Genomic DNA, 27,735 nt, shown 5'->3' with positions numbered 1-27,735 from the left:
TGCTCAACATTACTAGACCATTTTCTATTTGTACCTGACACCTGATAAAATATCAAAATGGGGTGGGGATCAGGAGGGAAAATGCTTTCGCTGTGGGGCCCCAGCTGCTGATGTGGTACTTATCTGCTTTTCATGCGGGCAGTTGAGGAGCTTATTTGAGCAAGTGGGCAAGTTTTTAACCTTGATCTTGGGAGCACCCATACAGTTGTCATCTATGCAGATTTTACTGGGGGTAGAGATGGGTGTACGAGTGGATTCTATACCCAACAATGCTGTCCATCTGATCTTTGTAGCTAAAGCTGTGGTCAGGCTTTGTATAGCCTCCTGCTGGCTGCAAAAAGATGCTCCATCATTTGATGCATGGCGGGCGAGGTTTTTTGCTATGTTTAATATAGAGTACAGTCTATATGCTCTGAAAGGCAGCCGGAAAAGAAAATTAGGGGAGCAAATCTGGGGTGTAGTTATGTCCCAATTGGATGTGGATGTGTAAATCCCTTTGATTCTCTTTGTATTAATGTGTTTGTCCTATGATTTGTACCCTGATAGGTTCATTTTATTTTTTGCTCTGCTAATTTGTGATCTCTTATTCTACTTCACATTATTATATTTGCCTCGCCTTTTGCTTGCTTGTTCTTCATGTACTCATGTATTCGCAATAATAAACAATTATAAAAATAATCTTAAATTTATTTAAATTTGTATACAGTCCCGGACCCCCTGAGTAGGCATTGTGTAATGCAGAAGTTCCTGGACCAGAGGTTAAGAACTACTCCAATAGATGTATTTCTCATGCTTGGTGGTCTAATGTGAAGAAACAGTGGATATGGATTGTGTTTATCAAGCATTGTCATTTCCTCTCTTCTGAATGTTGACCAAATTGTAATTAGACCCTCGGACCTGAGCAGCAATTTGGTCATCTGTACTAGAGAAGCATGCGTGTATACAGCAATCTGCCAAATGTAGATTCATGGTACAATGAGAGAATCACATATTCAATACAGAAAAACAATAGGAATGCTAAACTACTCCCAATTGACCATACATTCAATATTTACTTTCTACTACAGATGCAAGAGCATTTCTTTGAACATCACCATCGATATTTAATTTATTTTTCTTATTGATCACACTTGTACCATATCTTGTCTTATGGGATCCTACAATTTTTTGTAACATTTTTGGGATCAGTATTGTTTCATCACAAAATCTGATCTGAATATATATTTATTTATTTTATTTATTTTATTTATGGGCTTGTAACGCGCCGGCATCACACCCGAAGGTGTATCTCCGCGCGGTGCTGTGAAGAACAGGACGGACAGCGCTCCAACTAGAATAGAGTTGTCTTTAGGAGTTTCCTCAAAGCTAGATGGCTAGGGCACTCTCTAAGGGAAAGGGGGAGATTGTTCCATAGGCGCGGGCCCAAAATGGAAAGGGCACGACCTCCCTGTCTGGTCTTATGATGTCTAGGAACCTGGAGTAATAGTTGGTTGCTGGACCTGAGATTGCGGCAGGGGCGGTGGTATACAAATTTCTCGGCCAAATAGTGTGGGCCGAGATTGTAGAGACTCTTGTGTACCACACAGCAAATCTTGAATTCCACCCGTTTACGGATGGGAAGCCAGTGGAGGGCCTTGAGAAGGGGCAAAGATGGAGTTCTAGGGGGGGCATTGGTCACCAGGCGGGCCGCGGTGTTCTGAACCACCTGAAGTTTATTAAGCACTCCTTCGTTAGCTCCCAAGAGAAGGCCATTACAGTAGTCCAAGCGGCTCAGAACGAGGGCCTGGACCAAGGTCTTTCTTGTGTTGTCTGGTAGAAGGGGGAACACCTTCCGAAGGAGGCTTATAATGTGGAAGCAAGATCCCACCGTGGTGCTGGCATGATGGGCAAGGGTGAGGTCGTGGTCTAGACGAACCCCCAGGTTTTTCACCACCTGTTTAGGGGAAGGGGCCTGACCCAGACTGGAGGGCCACCAGTAAGGGGTCCACAGGATTTTTGCCTCTCCGAATAACATGACCTCAGACTTTCCCACATTGCACTGGAGAAAGTTCGTGGCCATCCAGCTGGCGGTCGCAGTCATGCCGTTGGAGAAGGATTGTCTTATCTCCGGGGTGAATTTTTTAAAAGTGAACAGCAGCTGCGTGTCGTCAGCGTAAGAGATGGGCATAAACCCGAAGGACCTCATAATATTAGCCAGAGGGGAGACATATACGTTAAACAACGTAGGGCTAAGACAGGAGCCCTGCGGGACTCCTTTGGTGATGCTGGCCGAGGGGGAGCTGAAAGAGCCCATATTCACCTTCTGGGTACGCTCGGAGAGAAAGCTGGTAAACCACGCCAAGGCAGATCTATCAATACCAATCTCCTTTAATCTGGTAAGGAGGATGGCGTGGGATATGGTGTCGAATGCTGCGGACAAGTCCAACAGCACCAACACCACTGACATTCCTCTGTCCAGGGACAAGCGTATAGCATCTGTGACGGAAAGAAGAGCCGTTTCGGTGCTATACCTAGGCCTGAACCCTGACTGAGAGTGGTCCAGACTGCCGGTTTGCTCAATGAAGCTGGAAAGGTGGTGATTCACATGCTTCTCCATCAATTTGCTGATGAACGGCAAGAGGGAAATTGGCCTCAGATTTGTCATGTCTGACCAGGGGGTGGAGGTATTTTTCCTAATGGGCTTGACCATGGCCTCTTTCAACTCCCGGGGGACCCGTCCCTCAGAGAGGGAGCGGTTGATCACCATCTGAATGGAGGGACTGAGGACACTCCCAATGAGGTGCATGATACGGGCAGGTACAGGGTCCGCTGGGCTGCCTGATTTAATAGTCCCAATTAGGGAGTTGACTTGTTCTAAGCTAATCTCGGGAATGGAGGACAGCGTAACAGAAACAGCGCTGATTGTTCCGGGCTGGAGGCTAGAGGAAGGGACCATTTCCTCAATAGGTGGGCTTGCTAGGGAGATGTTTCGATAAATAGAATCGATTTTATCGGCAAAGAACCCAGCAGTATCTTCACACAGTTTTTGGGTCAGCATTTCCGGACTGTCACAGGCGACGGGCTTGGTAAATGTGCTGAGGACCTGGTACAGTAGCTTTGAATCATTGCCAGCCTCAGACAATTGGGAGACAATGTGGGATTTACGGGCAGCTCTGATGTTTTTATGATAGAGTCTCATGGCGGAGCTATAGCGATCTTTATCGGCCGTACTGCGTGAGCTTCTCCAGGATTTCTCCATCTTCCTGCAGACCTTTTTCTCCGCACGCAGTAGGTCCGTGTACCATGGTTCCTGCCTGCGGTCCGAGCGCCGGTTGCAGCGTCTTAAAGGGGCAATTAGGTTGACCGCCGTGATCAAGGCATCATTGTATTTAGACAGGGCCGAACTGGTGGAGTCAGAGGGGAGAAAGTCAGGGGGTGCGAAAGTAGTTTTAAAAGTGTCAGCGGACACCTTGTACCACTGCCTGCGCCATAACGGGAGGGAGGCAGGTTGGGAACGTTCTTTGATAAGGGTAGGGAGGGAGAAGTTGATGACAAAGTGGTCGGTCCATTCCACCTGGATTGGAGGGTAACAAGTCAAGGAGTGCGAGTTGGACAGAATTAGGTCGAGGGTGTGACCAGCCCGATGGGTCGGACCTCTGTTGCACTGTTTAAAGCCCAGGGCAGATAAATCAGCCAGCAGGTTACGCGCTTCTGCATTGTCAGACAGTTCACTGTGGACATTGAAGTCTCCAAGGAGTACAACATTGGTACCTATGCTGATATGAGGAGCTAGTGTCTCCAGGAGGAGGTTAGATGCCTCGGCACAGGGGCCAGGGGGACGGTACACCAGTGCTCCCTTCCAGCAAGCTTGTGAAGAGGAACCAATTTTGAAAACCAGGACCTCAATGTCCTTGGTACAGCATTGGTCGAGAAAGGTGACCGTGAGGGTGTCTTTGTAAATTACAGCAACCCCGCCGCCGGTTTTAACTGGGCGGTCGAGCCTAAGAATCTTGTACCCCGAAGGGATCCCCAAGGTGATAGCGGGGACCAGATGGGGCTTGAGCCAGGTCTCCGTACAGAAGCAATAATCAGGGCGGGTCGAATGGATTAGGTCCCAAACCTCCGAGTGGTGCTTCGGGAGGGATCTTATATTACAGAGTATGCTATATAATATATATATATATATATATATATATATATATATTTACACACAAACACATACGCATACATATATATATATATACCCGTGTATAAATCAGATTTACACATTCTTGACCAATAATAATTGCAGGAGTGTGTTGGATATGCATAATTATTTGTTAATTTACCCGCTGGTTTTTCTTTTTATTGTCTGTGAGAGGGAGGGAGAAGTGTACGTAACCGTACTGTAATGCCCAGTTTTTGACTTTCCCTTAGTCTGTAATTATTCAAAATTAATGTGGACTATTTCTTCAGATATGTGAATGATCCACACGTTTTAATGCCATACAGGAAGACATTATTTTTGCACATCTTCTCTAGGGCATTGTTCTTAATTAAATATAACTTTAACTGAAGATTAGGGACCTACTGTCCTTCCCTTTAACCAGATAAGTATACAGCATGTTTTACTGTATCCTCTAGAAGCATTGAATAACTTAGGTTTCCAATGTAACTTCAGCTAAACAGCTTATGCCCAAGCAAATGTCAGTACCATTGTAAAGAGGACAAAAATAGTGGCTTTCCAGTCCCACCATAGCCAACAGTATGCATATTGTGAATACAAATAGGTGACCACAACTAAAACTAAGAATTCCCGAACCTACAAGACGTTACATACACTCTCAAATAAGTATAATATTCAGATGGCATGTATAGACACACCATCCGGACGAGTCAGAATGAAATAAGGACTACATAGCATTAAAGACATGTTGATGATCTAGCACTCTGTACATTATACATTCATGCATTGTTGTGGTTGCCATGTTATGCAGCCAATGCTCATGCGTTGAGGGGGAAATGTGTCTCCATAGTATTAGGATGCATATTTTAGCAACTGCAATAGATCTGTCATATTCCATCTCTTCAAGTGATGGGTCAAATTAGACATATCAGAAGAATCGTGCAATAGAACCAGTTAGGGCGTAAAAGTCAAGACTATTGAACTAGTAGTGTTGATTATAATTGGAGCACCTTGCCAGAAGGCGCATACGGAAGGGCAAAACCACAAGAGATGAGACAAGTCACCCCCATTTCCCACACAGTGGCAGCAATCAGAGGATGTAGATATGTTTGTATATTTGGTCTGAAGAATATAGTCTTAATAATCGATTATGTTACTGCCTTGCGTATTGTGATTGCCATTATGGTCAATTAAATTGCATCTGACCACTGCCTTTTTAGCTTGTACAGGATATTCTGCTTCTGCTTTTATCTCTTCTGAGATAGCCAAACTTTTTTATTATTAATATGCCTTGGGGCCCCTTTTCTTTCGCTCGCTGTCTTATTGTAACACTTGGTTTCCACTGTTGAAGTTAAAACCTTTCTTTGAACAGATCTTTGGAGCAATGGAAGATGAAGAATTGATTGGATTCCCTATTGGAGGAAATGCACAGAATGTTAATGTGAGTTGTGAACCAATGATTAATTCAATTCTCTAAATATTGTCTTGATAGGATGTCATCAAAGGATGTCTTTAAAAGTGTGATAAAGAGAGATAGAGTGGTCATGCATGAACAGATTACAAGTACAACAGCCCTTGAATCCTTCAGTCAGTGTTCCACATCTTGTGAGTGCTTTCACTAAAATCAGTTTGGAATTATATATATTTTTAGCATTTCATTTTCCCTCCATTGACTGATCTCTGACCATGCCAGTATATACCAGTAAACATAAATGTTTTATCCTCACAAATGAAAGATTTCTAAAGTTATTGTTTGCAAAGTGTGTGCAACTTCTCTTCTTGATTTTAACTTGCATTTCATCTTTATGCATTCTGTGGTATAACGCTATTAGAGTAAATACTCTTACTGCAAGTACATTATCACAGTTACTTTGCAATAATTTATTACTCACATGAACCACACAGACATCAACTCACCAAAATGTCTGGGACAGCATACATTAGATCATTTACTCTTTAACTCCTGATGACAGAGAATAGCCTGCTTGACCCCACCTTTAGATTTTCAGTAGACTTGTTTTTCATGCCATTGTAGAAAAGAAGTATACATTCTACAAAGGACACACTGCAAAAAGAAATCCAGGAGTGTGTGCAGTTCGACATGCTTCCTTTAAAGATTTGCATAGTTTTTCTCATGTTTTCCTAAATTGTCTGATGTTGTGCGTAAATATTTTGCTTGATGGAGTAAGAGATGCACCGTTGGTGTTTTATTTTTTCGGTGATACTAATAATTAGAGACTCCTGGCAGTGCACTAGCAATTAAGTCAGCCTCTATATACGTTGAGTTATGTAACAGAGTTTGTAATCAGTATTCATATGACTGATAATGGCTAGAAGTGCTGCATGGAGCAATTATGTTCTGATGCCCTTCACTAGATGATGAGTTTTGGTGACTGATTGACAGCACTTGTACAGAGTACAACATCCTGCTGGATTTGTTAGCACTGATACAGAGTGACAATGCTATGATCTTATTTTGCATTACACCTTAGATAAACAGATTGAAACATAAAAAGGACCTGCTATCAGATTACGCATATAATGTATTCAGAAGGTTTTAAGCCATGACTTTCTGAATTCCCAGACACACCATGCGCATAATGTTTGTCTTGTCGTTAGTACATTTTAGCTATGGTTCAGTTGTTGCTGAATGCAAATCTCTTTTTTCATCAGCTTGAATCTACAGTGATGCCATATCTGCAAGTGTTGTCTGAATTTAGGGAAGGAGTGAGGAAAATTGCCAGAGAAAAGAAAGGTAAGAGATCAGTGTCATATTTGTTTTATCTACGCATTTAATATTAAAACAGAATTTCATGTTGAGTGAAGAATTACCAGTCCGTGATAAGATTTATAATGAGTTTAAATCATTCCTCAGGTTTTTGGGGATTTAGTAACAGTTGTATCATACACTCTTCCCAAAAGGCTTAACCTACCCAATTGAATCTAACATTGCCTAGCTTCATTGCTTTTTAGGTCTCGCTTAGCGTTGCAGTGCGCATGCTTTGCTCGCTCTGCGAGATATATTGTTAATGAGGAGATTTCAGAAGGGGACTTGAAGCCTCGCCCATCCTCTTCATTGGGTCGCGGCAGCGTTTATGCTAAATGCTGGCTTCCCATTTACAATGCCAATAGCTCCAAATCATGTGAATGCGAGATCTATTGCATTGCAAATCCTTGTTTGAGTTGTGACATGTTTATGATACAAAAAAGGCATTTTGATTCCATATCAGGGACACCGAAGTATTGCTTGAGACTCTGTTACAGGATTCTCTATTTCCTCCTCTGATGTTATTTTATGCCACCGTTTTTACAAACTTAACAATACATAATTAGTAAATATACTAACATACTTTTTTACCTCCACTGTTTTAAAAGAGCTGAGCAGTTGCAGTTTTGAAATAATCCCACATTATATCATTGGGGAATGAAATGCTAAAAGCTATTTTCACTGTAGTAGACCTATGTAGAAAACCAGAGTACATATTAAGGGCCTGATTTCGATGTTGGCGGACAGGTTACTCTGACACAACAGTGACGGATATCCTTTCCGCCGAAATATAAATCCCATAGGCTATAATGGCTTTTATATTTCAGCGGACGGGATATCCATCACAGTTGTGATGGAGCAACCTGTCTGCCTCCATCGAAATCAGGCCCATGGATACTAATAGTGTATCTCAGGAATGGGACCAGCTAGAAAATAATTAAACCACAATTTTAACAGTTATTAAAATTCCAATTCAGAGGTGCTTTATTTTTATTTTTTTAATTAACAAAGAAAACGTACTTTCCTTGCCTGAACTGTCAGAAGGCTAATCAGCATAAACCTCTGCTAGCTCTCCGCCTGTGCTTGAATAGGTGTGAAATACCTCCCAGGAGCAAAAAATAGGCTTACCTGAATGGACAGAGAAGAACTCAGCTAAATATGCGCAGTGGGAGCTGTGGGCCTCCTTTTGACAGCACCTTGCCAAATATTGCTCAACATGTCTGTTCAGCCACAGGTAACATTTGGGGCACACTTAAAAGGGAGAGCACAGGATGCCAAGACAATTCATGTGGCTCTCCTGTCTGGTTGCTGAATTATCCTTCTTTTGTCCTACTAGACTTCTGTCTCTGGGTTTGTTGTGAGTACATTGCTTGCCTAAAACTGAATTTTAGTGTTAGGTGTGGGTGGACACTGGGATTACCATAGCACACTCCCCACACACAACACACCCAGTCATCACAGCCCAAGTGTAGTGTGGCGGAAATCTTTAGCCTTCTTGGACATGCCCTGACACATTGCATTTTGCACCTGTTTGCAGTAAGGCAAACAGGAACTGCTTCATACGTGGGTTAGGGAGAGGCCAGGAGTCACCCACATCCACAAGCTAGGGCCAGGCATAATTTTGGAATCTCCATGCACCCTCTTCAGAACACTCTCTAGACCTATGGAAGATCAGAAGAGGACTGGACCAGCTGTTTGTGACCTGAGAGAAGCCCTAAAGGTCTGGATCTGCTCTCTCTTCTACCTTAGACAAAAAAGTGGACTTCAAGGGTTAGTTGGCTGACCTGTGAGCCTTAAGGGAGACAACAACCTGCAAGAGGTCTTCACCTGGATGTACCCAGCCGAGTAGTGGCAACTAGGCCTGGACTGGACCCGCCTGTTGGCCTTTGCCTGACACCCTGTGAGTCTCTTAAGTGCCTCCCCTGACTTCCTGCGGGGGTTTAAAAGTGTACTCCAATGGGTTGATTCGGAAGGGCACAACATGTGTCAGGCCTTATCTGATAGAGACTTCTAGACACAGATTCGAATGGAATTCTCCCTAGGTGTCAGACAAGATCTATACAATTTTCATGAGTAGTATTCCTATGGCCAGTAGGTGGCTTGGATCTGCTCTGCATGGCATTATTGGCGTAATCTGTGCTGGAAGTAAGATGCACGGGGCTTATCAAGGCTCACTGATGTCAGTTCTCTTTCCGTGACAGCAGAGATCCAATAGGCGTTACCCCTTAGTCAATTCTTTACCTACTTTTTTCAATTATTTGTTGAGTCTTTTTGAGGTTTTCCTCCTGATGTGGCGGGGATGTCCTCTCGGAAAGCTGCTTCAAGCCTTGTGGTGCCTGCCACTGCTCAATGTCAGTGACGAACCTGCATCTTGTATGTCTTTGGTGCCTTGAGATTGACCACGATCCGAAGGAGTGCTCAGATTGACTCACTATGAATCTGAAGGCCTTGAGGGAGCAATCCCTCAAGCTGCTGGCATCTCGACGTGCAACGCCACAACGATCCAGGTCCCGGTCAAGTGGAAGGTCCTGGGAGCAGTCGTGAAGTCAGAGATCCTCGTCGCACTTTCAGTCGTTGGTGCAGTAAGTCCCGCAAGAAGAAGAAGAAGAAGTCGAAGAGGTCTTCGACTTCTCCTTTGCCGTCATCCAACGAAACTAGGGAACGATGACATTCAACGCCTGGCTCCGCAGTTAAGCCATTGCCTGGCCCGTTTGAGCGCCTCTCTTGAGTTTCCGGCATCCAGAATGACCCCGCCCAATTGATATTTGGGTGGCCCGTTCCCTCTGGTGTGCCTCCGGGCGCCGTGGATGGGGCCACTACTGGATCCATGCCGGCAACTCCGGCGCTAGTCGGGCCCCTTGGATTCACAGTTGTATCCAGACCGGCACCGGTTGTGCCACTTCGACATTCACCGACACCGACTCCGGAGCCGTGTCTTCCAAGCCTAGACTCTGGGAGGAGTGGGAGGTGTTGCTGGGCCATGAAGAACACCAGAGGTATAACCCTATCATGGACTGATGTGAGGATTTGGATACCTCTCCAGATACTGGCATGCTGTCTACCCCTACAATGGCTACGGAGGAGGGAGCATCATTTGCAAAGGTGGTGAGGACGACAGCAGTTGTCTTTGATCTTAGCTTGCCCTCGGTGGCAGTCAGGATCAAGGACTTGACAGAAGTGCTTCAACCGGAAGTTTCCCCTTCTAAAACGATTCTCCTGTTTAATGAAGCTCTTACTGACATGCTGCTTGGGACTTGGTCTAAGCTCAACGCAGAGGTTCCTGTCAACAGGACTATTGCTGCCGCCATCTCCCTACTCCAGGGGAAACCCATCTTCCTCACTTAACACCCTACCCAGACGAGCTTGGTGGTCCAAGTCTATACTTAGCAAACACAAGGAGATCATGGACGGAGTGCTGAAACTTTTCAAACACTCACCCCCAGTCACAGATCTGGGTTGAATCCATCACCATTCTTTAGCTCACCTTGCCACCCCAGTTCAGACACAGCTATGAGCAAATCAGTCTTGACACTGTGCCTCATGAGAACAGTCCAGCCCGAACTGCCAAGCCATGTCTTCCCTGGACCGGAAACAATCATCCTGGGACCGGTTTCGGGCTAACAGCCCTCATCAGCCAGGCTAGCTCGAATCCAGTGGCAAAGTGAGACAGGGACCCACGTCTGGGCATACCCTGCCAACTTAGGGTGAACAAAGCAAACACAAGGAGATTATGGACGGAGTGCTGAAACCTTTCAAAAACTCACCCTAGTCACAGATCTGGGTTGAATTAATCATCATTCTTTAGCTAACTTTGCTACCCCAGTTCAGACACCGCATACATGCAAATCAGTCTTGACTCTGTGCCTCATGGGAACAGTCCAGCCCGAACTGCCAAGCCATGTCTTCCCGGGACCGGTTTCGGGCTAACAGCCCTCATCAGCCAGGCTAGCTTGAATCCAGTGGCAAAGTGAGCAAGGCACCCACGCAGGGTCAAGACTGATTTGCATATGGCTGGGTCCAAACTGGAATGGCATGGTGAGCAAAAAAACAATGGATTTAGGCCCATATCTCTGTACTGGGGTGAATCTATGACATTGTTCTGCATTCTGTCCATCAATTGTTCTTTTTGCATTTGTCACCCGAGTGGGACGGGTATGCCCAGACATGGGTTCCGTACTCTCCATGCCACTGGAGTCAAGCTATCCTGGCTGATAAGGCCTGAAAGCCTCAAACCAGTCCTAGTATGCTTGTTTCCAGTCCAAGGAGAACCTGGCCTGGCAGTTCGGGCTGGACTGTTCCCATTGGGTGCAGGGTCAAGACTGATTTGCATATGGCTGGGTTCAAACTAGAATGGCATGGTGAGCAAAAAAACGTGGATTTAGGCCCAGATCTCTGAACTGGGGTGAATGTATGACATTGTTCTGTATTCTGTCGATCAATTGTTCTTTTTGCCCAAGTCTCTACTTCCTGTGCAAACCGTGGCTCATTTCCAACTGCACCACCGGATCGCGAAACCAAGAGGCTGGATACCTTAGGCAAGAAGATGTGTTCTTCCACCTAGCATTGTGGTTCATGAACACTGCATACCTTTTAGGCCCCTATTCCCACACTCTGTGGATATGGTTGCGCAGGTGCTGCCAACTGTCCTGGTGGAGACCGAGCCGTATTCTCCCAGGTGGTTGCCGACGGAAGAGACATCGCTAAGTTCATGATCAGATGTGGACTGGACACCACCAATTCACTGGGCAGAGAGTGGTTTTGTCAGCAGTGGCCTTACTGCGCTACACCTGGTTGAGGAGGTGTGTCTTTACTGGGGATGTCCAAGCGTAAGTTATGAACATGTCCTTTGATGGCTCCCGTCTCTTTGGGGACAAGGCGGTTTTCAGCGCTGGAACACTTTGAGAACAGCAGATCTACGGACAGGTCCTTGGGCCTTTCCATGGTCCTTCGTCACCCCCAATCTGCCTTTTGTTGCCACGGAAGAGGCTTCCAGCCGCGTCTGTATCTGCCCAGCAACCATGGCGAGTAAACTTTACAGTGTGGAGCCAGCGGTCGAGCCAGTCCAACACCTTTGCGGTAACCAGTCTAACCCTATCTTGATGACTGGTTGTTGAAGGCAGGCTCGCCATAAGCTGTCGCCTCCCATCTTCAGACTATGGCAGATCTCCTATATTCACTTTGGTTCACTATCAATGTACTGAGGTCACACATGACTCCCTCTCAGACGCTCACTTTCATAGGAGTTGTTCTAGACATAGTGCAGTTTCGGGCCTATCCTCTTAAATGGTGAGTCCAGGATATTCAGACTCTGATATCGATCTTTCAGGCTCTATTCTGGATTTTAGCGCGACTGAATGAGGTTGCTGGGCTTCATTGCCTCCTGAATTTTGCTTGCGACTCATGGCCTTTGGCATATGTGGACCGTACAGTGGGACATGAAGTTCCGGTGGACGCAGCATCAGGGAAATCTCTCTGACAATGTCCAGGTCTCGAAGGGGACTGCACAAGATCTGCAGTGGTGGTTAATGAACCGCGATTGTTTCAGCAGCAAGCCCCTCTCCATGCCCCAACCAGATCTGACTGTAGTGACAGATGTCATTCCTACCAATTTTTTACTGGCACCCAGGCGTTCCTCCACCAAAATAGCAAATGCCTACCGCTGATGCAAGTTTGTGGAATGGTGTGCAGACAAGCAGGTTTGACCCCCCTTTCTGCTCCTCTTTCTCAGCTTTTTCGCTTTATTCTTTCCCTTGCCCAGCAGGGCTCTGCTCTGGGCAAATTAAAGGTTTATCTTTCTGTTATTTTGCCCTTTCTGTGATTGCCTGACCAGCAATCCCTCTTCAAATCTCCGATTGTACATAGGTTCTTGCAAGGTGTACAACATATGTTTCCACCTTCTCTCTTTACCATGCCTCAGTGGGACCTTAATCTTTTCCTGACGGTTCCTGATGTGTGCTCCCTTTTCACAACTGTCCTCTCTGGCTCCTTATCACTAAGACAGCTTCCCTTGTGACAATAAAATCTGTCCAGAAGGTCAGTGAGCTTTAGGCTTTGTCATCCACTCCTCCATACCTCAACATCTCCCCAGAAAAGCTGATCCTATGAACTAGAGCTTCCTTTCTGCCGAAAGTAGTCACTCCCTTCCATGTAGGCCAGTCCATCACTCTGCCTACTTTTTCCTCTCTGCCATATCTCTCTAAGGAAGAGGAGCAACTTCATCATCTGGACCCAAAAGAGCACTGTCGTTCTGCACTGATTGCACGATGAGTTCCAGGTGGATGACCAACTCTTTGTGGGGTATGTGAGGGCAAAGAAGGGAGAGGCTGTGCTGAAGCAGACCATCTCCAAATGGATTGTGCTCTGCATTAAAATCTGCTATGGATTGGCCAAGAAGCAACTCCCCTGAGGGTTTGCGTGCTCATTCCACCAGAGCCAAAGCTACGACCATTACGTTAGAACGCAGTGTTCCGTTCCTGGACATCTGTCAGGCAGGTGTCCTTGCACACTTTCACCAAACACTACTGCTTGGACAGTCAGGTCCGTCGGGATGAGCACTCTGCCCGTTCGGTCCTGCAGAACTTTTTGGTATGTAATTGTTTCGCAGACCCACCTCCAAGGAGGTTTTGCTTTGGTATCAATTCTAAGGTAAGGAATATGTGGCTAGTAGCTGCTTACCTTTGGTAACGCCTTTTCTGGGAGAGGCTCTATCTCGCCGCAAATTCCTTATCGTCCTACTCTTCCTTCCCACTCTGCAAAGAGATTTCTAGGGACAGGGCTTTCCCCTTTTAGGGCCCTAGGTTTCCCCACCAGTTCTTCGTGTCCACGTTTCTGGTGTGGAAAAGTGCAAAAAGTAACAGACTTCAGCCCAGGGTGACGCCTATATGGGCACAGCGCATATCATCTCCGGCGCAAACGCCACCGCCACGTGGAGTCAATAGATGCTTGTAGGAAAGTTTCCCTTTTTGCCTGGTATTCAATGAAATTTTGACAGCAAGTGCACTGGGTTCCTGCTGTCCAGATCTCTTTCCCAAAAACTGTACAATTGTTCCACCAATAGGCAATACCTTTGGCCTTACAGGCCTAATTCAGGGTGCACTACACTACATGTGTGGACATACCTACATGAGCAGATATGTCCTTGTGCTGGATAGTTCAATTACTACCTGCGCAAGTGACCAGGGAAGTCATTTTAAGTACATGTGCTGGACACTGGTGAAAAAACGAGTTCCCCAGCTACATCATGGGTTCACTGAAACTAAAGGTGTTTGGTATCAAACTTTTTCTATTAATAAACCCACACTGATTCCAGCGATTGATTTATTAATACATGCACACAGTGGGCACCTTAGAAGTACCCCCTGAAAAACCTACCAACTACTAGTGCGCTGACTGACTGGTTCTGACCAGCCTACCAACAGAGACTAGTTTCTGACCCCCAATGGTAAGGGCCCACACTCTCAGGAAATCCAGAACAAAGCCTACTCTCATAGAGGGTAAGAGCCTACCACCTTTGGTATGCAAACCAGGCTTCGCTCCGAGGCGGTGCCACCCCCACTAGGCCATTTGGTTTCTGGACAGGCAGGAAAATTAGTAGTCCGAGAGGCGTGTTCACCTTCAGGCTAGTTCAACCATTAAGTTAGGCCACCTAATCTGGACACAAAATTTAAAAGTCTGCCATCTAGATGATGGCAGTATTATGAACTCTGGGACAGGGTTATGCCCACTTCCTATAGGAAGTGGTCATAAAAGGGGCAGAATTACCCCAGGGGTAAGTTTCTACCCTACACTCCCAGAACACCCCTAAGTCTAGTATTTTGGGGAGCCCCTGGCACTAGGAAAACCAATCTTGCCAACATGAAAGAAGGACATTGAAGAGCTACAAGAAGAGAGGACCAGCGACTGCCTTGGCCCTAGCCCTGTTGGCCTGTCTACTGTCCCCTGACAACTGTGGCAAAGACGTCTTGTCCTGCAGCTGCCTGCGCCTCCAAAAGCCCAGGAGGGCTTCCAGCCTTCACCCAAGACCCAGGAACAACGGTGAGAGTAGCAGAGCTGATCTCCTGCGTCCTGAAGGCACCCCGCAGAACAGGAGAGGACTCCGGACCGCCAAAGCCCAACACTGGAAAGCACTACTACACCGTGCCCCCTAGCCTGGTTTGAAATGGGCCAATGGTGCCAGCATGGTCCCCAGACCATCCAGAGAAAAAGCCCACCTTGGGTTTGCCAACAGTGGACTTCCCGGCCCTGCCTGCAACCCAAGGTAAGAAATCTGCAGCTCGATAGTCTCTATCAGATAGGGTGTTGCTGAAGGTAAGTAACTAGTCCTTTACTGGTCTCCTACTTTTTGTAAAATGGTTGTGCCAGTCCTCTGCAGCAGAGTCCTTTGCAGGTCCACCTAGTACATAGAGGTATGTGCTCACATTTGTGGGTGTTTAGTGGCTGCATATGTGGATCATATGTGATACATGTGGCCATAGTCACTGGGATGCATTCTGTATTTGCTACATCCAAATGATACGTAGGACAGAGAATTGGAGGGCGTCCATACAGCAGGTGTGAATTGCAGGGCTCTTCCAAGACATTTCTGGGATTCTTTGTAGTGAGTCACACTTTTCGATGCGGACAAGAGAAGAGAGCGAGAGGGGACCTTTGAAGCTAGAGAGTTTCCCCTGCCTTTTCATGGTCCATTGTTCTCTCTAAGGGCTATCTCCCACTGCTTTCGGTCACCTCATTCCGAGGTAGGGCCAGGGCAAGATCACCACACTTTATGCTTAGTCAGCTTTGCAGTGCATACCATTTCGAGCAGCATGCCTCGCCAGCATAACAAAGGCACAACCTGCTTTGCAAAACTTACTGAGACAACAGAAAGGGTACCAGGCATACCCAGAAAATCTAGGAGGAGGTAAGGGCTCAGGATCTCCACCAACAGGGGGAGTAAATATTCCAATGTGTACCGGCCTACAACCTGGTCAGCACTTCCCAGGACCCACCCGGTAATAGTTCCCTCCAAGGGAGTCTCAAGAGACCTAGACAATATCCTAGATGGTTGTCCTACAGTATCAGCATTGGCTGCCTCCCCAGTAGCTATTGAAAGGTACTAGTGCTATCTGGTTTAATTAGTTCTTTCTGAAACATTAGGTTCAGTATTTCGTTGGGAGTGAGTTGAGTAAGCTAATTTGTTGTCAAAAGAACAATGGGCATTGCATTGTTTACCAGATCAAGTTGTTAATGGAGGTCTAACCCATCATCACCTCCCCGAGTAAGCCTTGGCCTGCTCAACTTTGACAAGGGTTTGTAGTCCTCCATTTTGGGTTCATCCCCAGGACTCCAATAGTAAAAGGCTCTGATTGACACAACCTTGAGCCCGGTAATTTTTCACTGCCTAGGGAATCCCGAAAAAGTTTTCACACCTCCCTTGAGTAAAGTATAGAGCATAAAAGGGGTTAAGTATGGTAGAAAGTATTCCTTGACCGCAGAAGAGGCAGTGGTTTTGTCAAACCAGGGCTCAATGGTTATTTTATTAATTGCTACTCAGCTGCAGGATTGGTGGTGGTTTCCAGACTGTGATTTACCAACTGCTGAATGTGGAATCTTGAATATAGTATTGTGAACCTAAGATTATCTCCTTTGATGTTGTAGAGCGACACCAATGCTTGAGAAGCTAAATTATACTTCTCTATTTTACAGTTTCTGAAGTGCTGAAAGTATGTGATGATCTCCGAGATGACTTACTACCTGAGCTAGGAGTTCGGCTAGAGGACCATGAAGGTAAATTGACAAAATCCATCTGCTAATCTTCTTCCTTGTTTGCACATTTATATTTGGGATATATACTATGACCTTTATTAGAAAACAAGTTTGCAAATGTTATAAAACATTGAGACTTGTGCTTTAGGTTACAATAAGCATTAGCAGTCAGTAATAAAACAGTTGTGCACTTTATTCGTCATAGCATAACATAATTGTCCACTTTTGTGGCAGGCATCTTATGTCACAGAAGCTGAAATCATTTGTTACTAAACTCTCACTACTGGATGCTAAAGTTGCATTTAAAAGAATATAAAAATATAGTTCTTACATACCTCATTAGACAATCATTCGAAACAAATGTGAACGTAATGCATAGTGTGGACATTATTATCACTGAAAGGGCTTCATTGTGTAATGTCATCGCATATCTTTTAACACTGGACAATTACATAAAGAGTTTGTTAGGTTTTGCTAATCCAAACTCTCATACAGCATTTGATTTGTTGGTTCTCATCTCACCAAACACTGTAATACTCATTTAAAGGTACATAAAGAAACCTAATTTATGTAAGTAAATACCCAATTAAAAGTCCCCTTCTTCAACTCCCCAAATCTACTTGCAATTTCACTGCCTCTCCTCTCTGTCCCTCAGCATAAAAAAAGGATGACCGGCTCACTTTAGAACTCCCCACTCCAACCACCTCCCTTTGCCCCCTCCTAGCTCTCCTTCCCCCTCCAAAAACAAATCTGACTGACTAGCTCACTGCAACTGATGGGGTCTTGACACACAACCACAGCCTGGACACAACCAGACTAGACACAAAAAAGTGTAAGAAGGCAAGGCAAAAGGCCTCAATCCATAAACCCAGCATCTGGGCTGACATCCCCATATCCATCAACCCTGCCCCAACATTATTCTAAGTTAGGAAGGAGCTGAAGGCACACCTCTTTAATGAACACTAAATAATGTCCCAGTAATAGTCCACTTCTGCTCTGAGAGCTCAGCTACTCCCACAGGGACTTTTTGATTGTGTCTTTGCCTGTCTAGTACTACGCTGCCTTTTGGCTAGGCCTGCACTATACAGATACCCCATTCCTACTGATGCCCGAATGCCTACAAATCAAGGTGCAAAAAGATCAATTGATGGACAGAATGCAGAACAATGTCATACATTCACCCCAGTACAGAGATATGGGCCTAAATCCATTGTTTTTATTCACCATGCCATTCCAGTTTGGACCTAGTCATATGCAAATCAGTCTTTACCCTGCACCCAATGGGAACAGTCCAGCCCGAACTGCCAGGCCAGGTCTTCCCTGGACTGGAAACAAGCATCCTAGGATCAGTTTCGGGCTTTCAGTCCTCATCAGCCAGGATAGCTTGATTCCAGTGGAAAGCACAGGACCCACGTCTGGGCTTACCCGTCCCACTCAGGGTGACAAATGCAAAAAGATCAATGATGGGCAGAATGCAGAACAATGTCATACATTCACCCCAGTACAGAGATCCGGGGCTAAATCCATCGTTTTTTTGCTCACCATGCCATTCCAATTTGGACCCAGCCATATGCAAATCAGTCTTGACCCTGCATCAAATGGGAACAGTCCAGCCCGAACTGCCAGGCCAGGTCTTCCCTGGCCTGGAAACTAGCATCCTAGGACCAGTTTCAGGCTTTCAGCCCCCATCAGCCAGGATAGCTTGACTCCATTGGCAGGGAGAGCACGGGACCCACATCTGGGAATACCCTTCCCACTCAGGGTGACAAATACAAATCAAGGTGATCACTCAATACATTGCAGATGATGTTTTAATCATTTGTTCCAACACCTTTTCTTAATAAATATTTGTGCTGTAGACCATTACAGACTTAGTAATCTTATTCCAAATTATATGTAACTATCAGTCTGTCAAAACGGGACAAACAAGGGCTTTTGTTTCGGTTTCTTTATCTCATCCCTCTTCTTTTAATATTTTTTGCTGTAAATGTAGCTGTGTGCAGGCTGCAGAAATGCATTAACAAGTCCTTTTTGGCGATTTTTGCTGCCACAAATCCTAACTCGAGTGTTACCATGGTCCCCGGAGATCTTCTCCTAAGCCCAAAAATCAAACTGAATGTATTGGACTGAACTGAGTGTAAACTATTGGTACCGACCCTTCCCAAAGGATTGTACTATACATCAAAATTGATTCAGTCTTCGTTTTACATTCTTTGAGGACTTCAGAAGAAAAAACTACTTCATGGAAGCCATGACATCTTTTCATGCCATTGCTTGTTTATGCTCTGATTTATAAATGTAATACTCTTCTACCTAAGATCACTTATAATCATATGTTATACCCTGACTGCCATAGTATTTTGCACAATGCACTTCTCCCCGCTATAGACAAGGAACATGTTTTATTAGCCTTCATAAATGTCATGATTTAATACTAAGGGATTTTCATTACTCTAGTTTTCTAATACTTTATCAGGTTTCCATGGGTTGGTTCTTGGCTTATTTTGTCAGTGAAGCCCCTGCTGATAGACTTTGTCACAAGTAGGGCAGCTAGTTATAGCGGATATGCAAATCAATATCACAGAGAGACTATGTCCCTGTTGTACATTAACATGTACAAAGTATAGAATCATACGTCAGCTTCAGAAATTTGCAACATGAATCAACAATCTTGATAGGAACTAGGTCAGTCACCTTTACTTTCTTCCCTGCCCTGTCTGTTGAGAAGGCCGAACGTGAGCCCTGCAGGTTAATGAATACACCCACACCTCCAAGTTCTCCTGGACCAGGTCATCACGCCTACAGCACTTCAAGCGTACCTCCTCAGCCACTGCCCATTCAACCAAATACACAAGCCATCGCTCCGCACTCGGTCCCTGCTGGCCTATCAACGTTATTTCTACCCACAGCTGAGCCAGAGGCATCATTAGGTGTAGGAATTTAAAAGCCATTTTCTGGCCTCTATAATGGAGAATATCTCCCAAGTGGCATATTGCAGGGTCCGCGGCAACATGCGTCTGCACCACACCTGTCCATCGATCCAGCACTCACAACCGAAAGTCTCCTGAGCAGGAAACGGAACACATAGCCGATCAGGAATCTTGGCCCCATAGAGGAGGAAGACTAGATGGTGACCCCCACTCACATCCAACAATCCCTGAAAGATCAGCGACGTGGTCGGAGCCGCCAGAAAAGTAGACCAAACCTCCCACACTATGAAGACTGAAATACTAGCATATCGAAGGAACTGTCCTACTTAAAAACTGGCTCAAATTCAATTAATTCTTCATTGGGGAACAGGTCCCCCAGTGCTTAGCAGCCACCCTCCCTCCAGACCGAAATATCCACCAACTCCAACAACACCCAGAATGCCACCAAATCCCAGAATACGAAGTCCCTGGCGAAGGGAGCTCTCCCCAGGACTTCCCATATGGATGTGTAAATGTAAATGTAGTGTATTTTGTAAAGCGCACAGCTGCCCCAACGGGGCGTCCCGGCGCTGTATAATGCTGTGGAACCCTTCCTGGCTCTCCCTGTGAGATGCCCCTCCTGGGCACCCCAAGGTGAAGCCAGGCATCCCAGTGTTGTAGGGGCCGTTGTGGAGATTAAGCAAGCTATTGCCCAGAGTTGCAGCGTGGGACCCCTGATTAGAGTAGGCGCCGAGGCGAGAATTATCGAGTCCGCGGACATTGAGCCCAAGACCCTGCCGCGTCGGGACTTGAACCCTGGTCCCGGGCCTGATCTCTTCTTCAGAATCTGCCGCTCCAACCAGTGAGCCACACTTTGCCACTGGATGCAGTGTGTTGTACGATGTATGGGACTAGGACCACACTCCGACCCCTGGTCATCAGGAGTTGTGGGAGATGGGCGACCCTTGACGCGTCTGCCAATAGCGATCTCTCGCAGTTGCCCTCCTCATACCAATGTGCTTCATACTGCACCAGGGAGGCCAGGTAATATTGTTCCAGATTAGGAACGGCTAAGCCCCCCTCCTTCAGGAGCCGAAAAAGTATGTCCCTCACCTCTCTGCTCTGACCCCTAGCCCAGATTAGTGTGTTAAGAAGGAAATGCAGATGCCAAAACACCGCTGTGAATATAATCATCTTGGTAGGAACACCATCTTGGAGATGGCATCAACCCATAAGCAAGAAAGGGAGCGGGTTCCAAAACTGCACGGAGGTGCGAAGGCCAGTCCGATATATTGAAGGTGCTTCTGTGGTGTAGGGGCCGCCATCTCTCCCAGGTAGCGGAATACTGGGACTGCTGAGGCACCGAAAGATAAACAAGCATTTGCAATGCAATAGGTCTCGTATTAATGATAGTTTGAGGTATTGGCATTGCAAATAATAATGCAACGCCAATAGCTCATACTTACAGTAATGCTAGACCTACAGCATTGCAAATACTTGTGTAGTGAGCCAGGAACCAGCTTTGTATATCTCAGTGCAGTACTGCAAGCTGCTCCTAGAGGTCCCTAGTGAGCAAGGCACCAGCAGTACAGGTCTAGGTGCAGTACCGCAAGCGACTCCTAGAGGTCCCTAGTGAGCAAGGCACCAGCACTGCATTTCTCCATGCTGTACAGGAGGCTGCTCCTAGAGGTCCCTAGTGAGCAAGGCACCAGCACTGCATGTCTAGGTGCAATACCGCAAGCTGCTCTTAGAGGTCCCTAGTGAGCAAGGCACCAGCACTGCATGTCTAGGTGCAATACCGCAAGCTGCTCCTAGAGGTCCCTAGTGAGCAAGGCACCAGCACTGCATGTCTCAGTGCAGCACCCCAAGCTGCTCCTAGAGGTCCCTAGTGAGCAAGGCACCAGCACTTCATGTCTAGGTGGAGTACAGCAAACTGGTCCTTAGATGTCCCTAGTGAGAAAGGCAACAGTCTGCATATCTGCAAAGTTGGATTTATTGGCATTATAAATGGCAATGTTTTTTACCTAGCCATGTTGCAGGGTGACCTCTTTTGGTCACATATGGTACTGCCCCCTGCAGAAGATATGGTAAATCCACCCTACCCATAATGCATTGCATGCAAGACAGTACTATGAGTACATTCAAATAGCTATGTCCATATATACAATTAGTTGCTTTGAAATGTGAAAATAATTATTACATTCATTTTGGATTAGGTGGTACTCTGTGTGGAGCTGATGAAGGAAAATTTATAGACAGTCTCATATAATTGTGAAATTTTCTAGTGAGTGAAGTAACCACTGCCAGCCTAGTGTAGGGCCAAGTGTGTATCCTGCCTGAAGCCTTCAAAGAAAATAGTGCCTTGAGGCTGTAATTAAAACCTAGGGAGTAACAACACATGTAATTGGGTGTCCTCATGGGAGGTTACAAGAAGAGACAAGGTGGTATTACGGAGGGACTACTAAGCCTCTTGACAAATAAAAAGCCACCATTTGCAAAGGATAGGAGCCAATTAAAAAGATGTGCAGAAATGGGCCGAAGCTTTATGCCATATCCTGAATACAGCATGTCTCAGAGACCTAAAAAGTTTGTTATCGATGTTCAACGACACCAGATGCGTAACGTCCCCAACTTTGATCCCCCATTCTGGCCTGCTTCTGCTTCTGGATAGCCAATGGTTCTAATGCTATAGTGAAAAGGATGGGCGATAGTGTGTGCCCCGACCTACCGCCCATGATTCAAAGCATAGCTGACCCACTCGCACCCTGGCTCTGGGACCTGTATATAGAAGGTCTACCCAGGCACAAAAGTGGGCACCAAACCCCATCGGCTCCAAAACCCGCATGAGGTAGTGCCAGTCGACTGTATCAAACGTTTTAGCCAATTCTTCCTCCAAGCTCTCCACACCATGTAAGACATACATGAGGCACCTTAAGTTCATGGTGGTACTACTCATGGGTATAAAACCACATAGGTGTTCGTGGACGATCTTTCTAATCACCTAGCGTAATCGAAGAGCAAGAGCTTTGCAAAGGATTTAAGTATTGGTACTGATCATGGTGAGCAGTCCATAGGCAGCCGGGTCAGAGAAATCAGACCCGGGCTTCAGCACATAGTGATGTGACCCTTCTGCATCGATAAGGGCAGCAACTGTAGGCGACCGGACACCAAGTATGCGTCCAGTAAGCACTGGTTGAGGACGGAGGCGAAAGCCTAGTAGAACTCAGCAGGGAGGCTATTGCTGTTCTAAGCTTTACCTCCAGGCAGCTTCCCCAGTGTCGTACAAAGCTCCTCTAGGTTAAGGTTGGCATCCAACTCACAAGCAGTCACCTCCCCCAGCTGTGGAAGCGTCAAGGAGGTCAGAAAAGCATCAGGATGCAGGAAAAATGTCATATTGGTGGGGGCACTAAATACTTGTGACAGGATGCAGGAAAAATATGTCACACTGGTGGGGCACTAAATGCTTGTGGCAGGATGGTGCAGGATTTTGGTGCAGGAAGACGGAGCTCCCTAGAACCGCATTCTGTTGTCTGTGCCCACCAGGAACGTGTTTTTCTAACTGATGTTTACCTTTGAAGCACAACCTTTCTGCTAATACAGCTGCTTGTTCCCCAGGGAAGGATTTTTTCAAAACAATGAGCCAGATAAACTAGTGGCTAAATGCTTTGTTAGCAAGGCCACATTACAGTGATGTTTTCAAAACACCTGCGATGCAACCTTTTACATTACTTAGAAGCTTTTCAGCAACGTCAAATAAATTGAGCACAAAGATTTGCTGTATTCTTATCTGACCAATATTCATGTTGCAGGAATTCTTTTCTGAATTTTTTTGACCATTTATTGGGACAGGTGAATAATGTAAATAATTATTCTGTGAGCGACCAATTTCATTCAACATAAGGGAGCGAGCTGGTAGAAGACCTTTGTGCTCAGAATTTCCAGCAGAGACATTGTGTCACTCTTAACAAGAGTTAAAATCTGATCTAGTAGAGTAGAGATGGAGCGACCTGCAGTGCTTTGAGAGGATGGGTAGCTCTAGGTCCACTGCAAGATGGAGTAATGTGAGGGGTTTGGGATGGGATGCTTTGTACGTTTCATATTTTGCACAATACAAAGTAGAGAATTGCACTGTTTTAAAAAAAAAATGTTTTACTACTATTAAAGGCACGGGACCATGCATACTGTTTAGCCTGATAGAAATGTGTTTTCATAAAATAGAGATCCCCCTTACCCAGAATTGACCCGTTCCCCATTGTCTGGACTGCTTCATCGGCACACCTCCCTGTGGCACTCTCTCTTGCCCTCCCCAACCCCCCCCATGTCCCTCAGAGTAGGAGGGGTGTTGGCTTCAGTAAGGAACTTTGCTCTCCTCTAGACCCTCCCAAGGTACATCAACTCTGTCCGCCCGACTTCGCCACCGCCATCCCCGATGGATACAAGGTCCAGCGGAAGGACCGCACCAACCGCCCAGGAGGAGGACTCTCCATCGCACACAAGAGCTCCCTCCGACTCATCACCTCCAGCACAAGCGACTCCCCATCCACCACCGAACACCTCCATTTCCAGATCCAGACCAGCCCCAGAACAACCTTACGAGGCACCCCCGCCTACTGATCCCCCAGGACTCGAACCGCGTTCACCACTTCCATCACCACCTCATCGCGCCCCACTCCTTCGCCTCCCTAGACTACATTCTCATCAGAGACCTCAACTTCAACCTCAGCAACCCTCAACTCCGCCACCCTCCAGGACAACCTTGCCAACCTCGGACTGAAGCAATTCATCACCACTCCTACCCGCAAGGCAGGACACACCTCTACCGCATCTTCACAGGAGGTAACAACGTCACACAACCACCAGGATGGACCACGACTACATACCCTTCCACGTCTACGCACCCAAACCTGCACCCCGCCCTCCACGAAGAAACTGGAGCAAGGTCACTGAGGAGCATCTTAACTCCAACCTCAACCGTGAAACCCCCCTCCCTCGAACGACGCCAACTCTGTAGCCAAAGAACTTCGCAGATGGATCACCAACTGCGCAGACGAGCTCTACCCCCTCCGCAACCCCGACAGACAGTGCCCCAGGGAGGCCACCTGGTTCACTATCGACCTCCAAGAATCTAGATGCACCTGCAGACATCTTGAGAAGAATTGGAGAAACAGCAAAACTTCGGAAGACCGCTCCACATACAAGAACGCCATGACAGAATACCACCAACTCATCAGATCCACCAAGAGGACTTTTATCTAAAACAAAATCCATGCCAACGCCAGCAACTCCAAGAAACTCTTCAACATCATTCAGGAATTAACCAAGCTGCCGTGCAAAGCCAGGACCTCTGCAACAAACTCAGCTCCTTCTTCCACCTGAAAATAAGATCCCTCTTCGACAATCAGACCCCGGACACCGAATCCACTCTGCCTCCCAGCAACAATAGTCAGCCTACTATCTCCTCCACCAAGACCACCCTAATTGCCGCTACCAACGACATCCGCACACTCCTCGACCAAGGACACACCGCGGCCCTGATCCTGCTCGATCTCTGCAGCCTTCCACACCATCTCCCACCACACTCTCACTGCCAAACTCCACACAGTGGTATTTGCAAAAACAACAGGTGATGGACCGAATGTGGATCAATGTCACACATTCAACCCAGTCATAAGATCTGGGTCATAATCCATCGTTTTTTTGCACTCCACACCACCCCGGGTTAGACAATGGCGATATGCAAATCAGCTCTGACCCTGAGAGGTGTTACCTCGAAACCGGTCCGGTCCTCGGATGCTTGATTCCGTTCTGGGAAGGACATGGCTTTTGTAGTTCGGACTGGACTGTTCCCATGGGGCAACAGGGTCAGAGCTGATTTGCATATCGCCATTGTCTAACCCAGGGTGGTGTGGAGTGCAAAAAAACGATGGATTTGGGCCCAGATCTTTTGACTGGGGGAATGTGTGACATTGATCCACATTTGGTCCATCACTTGTTGTTTTTGAAACTCCACACAGTGGCATACAGGGAACCGCCCTCGACTGGCTCTGCTCCTTCCTCACCGGCAGAACCCAAAGAATCAGACTTCCTCCCTTTCTCTCCAAACCTACAGAGATCAGTTGCGGAGTACCCCAAGGATCATCGCTCAACCCCGCACTCTTCAACATCTACATGGCCCACCTCGCCGCCATTGTCGGACATCATGGACTCAGCATAGTATCCTACGCCGACAACACCCAGATCATCCTCTCTTTCACTAAAGACCCCTCACCACCAGCTTCCACTTCCAGGAAGGAATGAGGCATGTTACATCCTGGATGAGCAGTCGCTGCCTAAAGCTCAATTCGGAGAAGACAGAAGTCCTCATCCTTTGACCCTCCCTCTCCGCATGGAACAACACCAAGTCGCCCACCCCCCTCAGCAGCCCCCCTACCCCAGCGGACCATCCCCGGAACCTCTGCATCATACTCCACTCTTCCCTCTCCAAGACCGAACAGATCAACGCCGTCGCCTCCACCTGCTTCTACACCCTCCGCATTCTTCGCAAGACCTTCAAATTGATGCCCTCCCGGATCAAGAAAGACCGTCACCAACACACTTATAACCTTCCAAAGAAACTTTACATGTGCACAACACTCCCTTTCAATCCCAGCCCTGGCTCCACACATCAGTAAGGGATAAAGTAGCCCTCATTGCGAGGGTAGGGCACAGCCTATACAAATGTAAGTGCACCCGCCTTGCTCTCTCCCAGCTCAGGAAGACTATCCGGATGGAGATAGATGCAGATGCCTCTGTGGTCACACCCAGCCCTTCCTCTGTAGTGGCTGTCTGGAAAGAATGCAACCAGGTCCACACATGGATTGGAGTCAGGCTGCAAAGCACATAGAATTATAAGAACGCAGAAATTATCACTTTCTAAAAGTGGCCTTTCTAAAATAGTAGCAAAAAAATCCATCTACTCCAGTAAGCATGATGTATCACTATTATTCCAAACATACCAAGCATGGCACCACTACTCCTTTCATATTAGGAATTAGCACTTAAGTACATATAAGAGAATTCCCAATGCTAGCCTATCAGAGAAGCTGGCTTTACACTAGGCTGTTTTTCACTACCAGGACATGTATTACAATAAAGGCACATGTCCTACCTTTTACTTTGACCTTTTACTCACTCAGCACCTTTCCCATAGGGATACTTAGGCCCTACCTTAGGGGTGAATTATTTGTACTAAAAGGGGAGTTTTGGCAAGTAGTTTTAAATGCCAAGTCAATGTGACAGTAAACTGCTCACATAGGCTCTACGGTGGCAGGCCTGAGACAGTTTGGAAACGCTACTTCTGTGGGTGGCGCAAGCAGCGCTGCAGGCCAACTAGTAGCATTTAATTTACAGGCCCTGTTTGTATGGTATACCACTTTACAAGATACTTACATGTAAAATATGCCAAACGGACATACCTTGTTTAAAGGTTAGAGCACATGCACTTTAGTACTGATTAGCAGGGGTAAAGTGCTCAGAGTCCTAGAGCCAACAAAAAGAGGGTCAGAAAAATAAGAGGTAGAAGGCACACATTTTGGGGAATAGCCTGCTAAAAGGGCCAAGTCCAACACGCAGGATATGCATAAAGGAAAGGCAATACGTTGTATTGTATACTTCACATTATTCTAGTGATTTGTTTTTAAAAGGAACACAATTAGAATTAGGGCAAGCATGGCTATCTCCAGTGGAGAGACTTCCCAGTAAAGACTACGATGAGGAAGATGGGCACGTTGTAGGTAGGGTTACCCAGAGGGATTTTCAATGGATAGAATTAATTCAACCATTTTATCCTCATATTTTTGCTGTCTGACTGAGTTGCCCTAAATTCCAGGATTATGCATACATATGGGTCCTGAGCCCAATGGGCCACATGGAGTCGAGATGCGCCTTTGTAATGAGGCCTGTGCTCTCATTTAACAAAGATGCTGGAACATGACTAAAGCTGATCTTAATATGGCTGATCCCAGTCTGTAATGGCACAGTCCGCAAAAAGCTATAGATTGGAACACAGCCCAGAGAAATACCAGGGTTTAACAGTAATGCAATCAATTACCAATACTAATCTATTTTTTTTTAATGTTACATTAGCAAAGTCCCAAAAAGATACCTTGTTTCAATAAATTAATCAATATTCT

At 46.3% G+C, this 27,735-nt stretch overlaps 1 protein-coding gene across 2 annotated transcripts in view; it reads left to right on the top strand.

Annotated features, from left to right (window-relative positions):
* CARS1 (cysteinyl-tRNA synthetase 1) overlaps positions 1-27,735 on the top strand; it is a 395,563-nt gene that overhangs the window by 306,951 nt on the left and 60,877 nt on the right. For both annotated transcript variants that reach the window (XM_086957866.1, XM_086957867.1), the window contains 3 exons: positions 5,517-5,585; positions 6,818-6,899; positions 16,596-16,676. In XM_086957866.1, coding sequence (XP_086813992.1) covers positions 5,517-5,585; positions 6,818-6,899; positions 16,596-16,676 — 232 coding nt within the window. The remainder of the gene's footprint in view (positions 1-5,516; positions 5,586-6,817; positions 6,900-16,595; positions 16,677-27,735) is intronic.

This window comes from Lissotriton vulgaris, chromosome 2_1 (assembly GCF_964263255.1).
Source record: "Lissotriton vulgaris chromosome 2_1, aLisVul1.2, whole genome shotgun sequence".
NCBI classification, from domain to species: domain Eukaryota; kingdom Metazoa; phylum Chordata; class Amphibia; order Caudata; family Salamandridae; genus Lissotriton; species Lissotriton vulgaris.
Note: the sequence above shows the minus strand (reverse complement) of the source record. Positions and strands in the feature narration are given on the sequence as shown.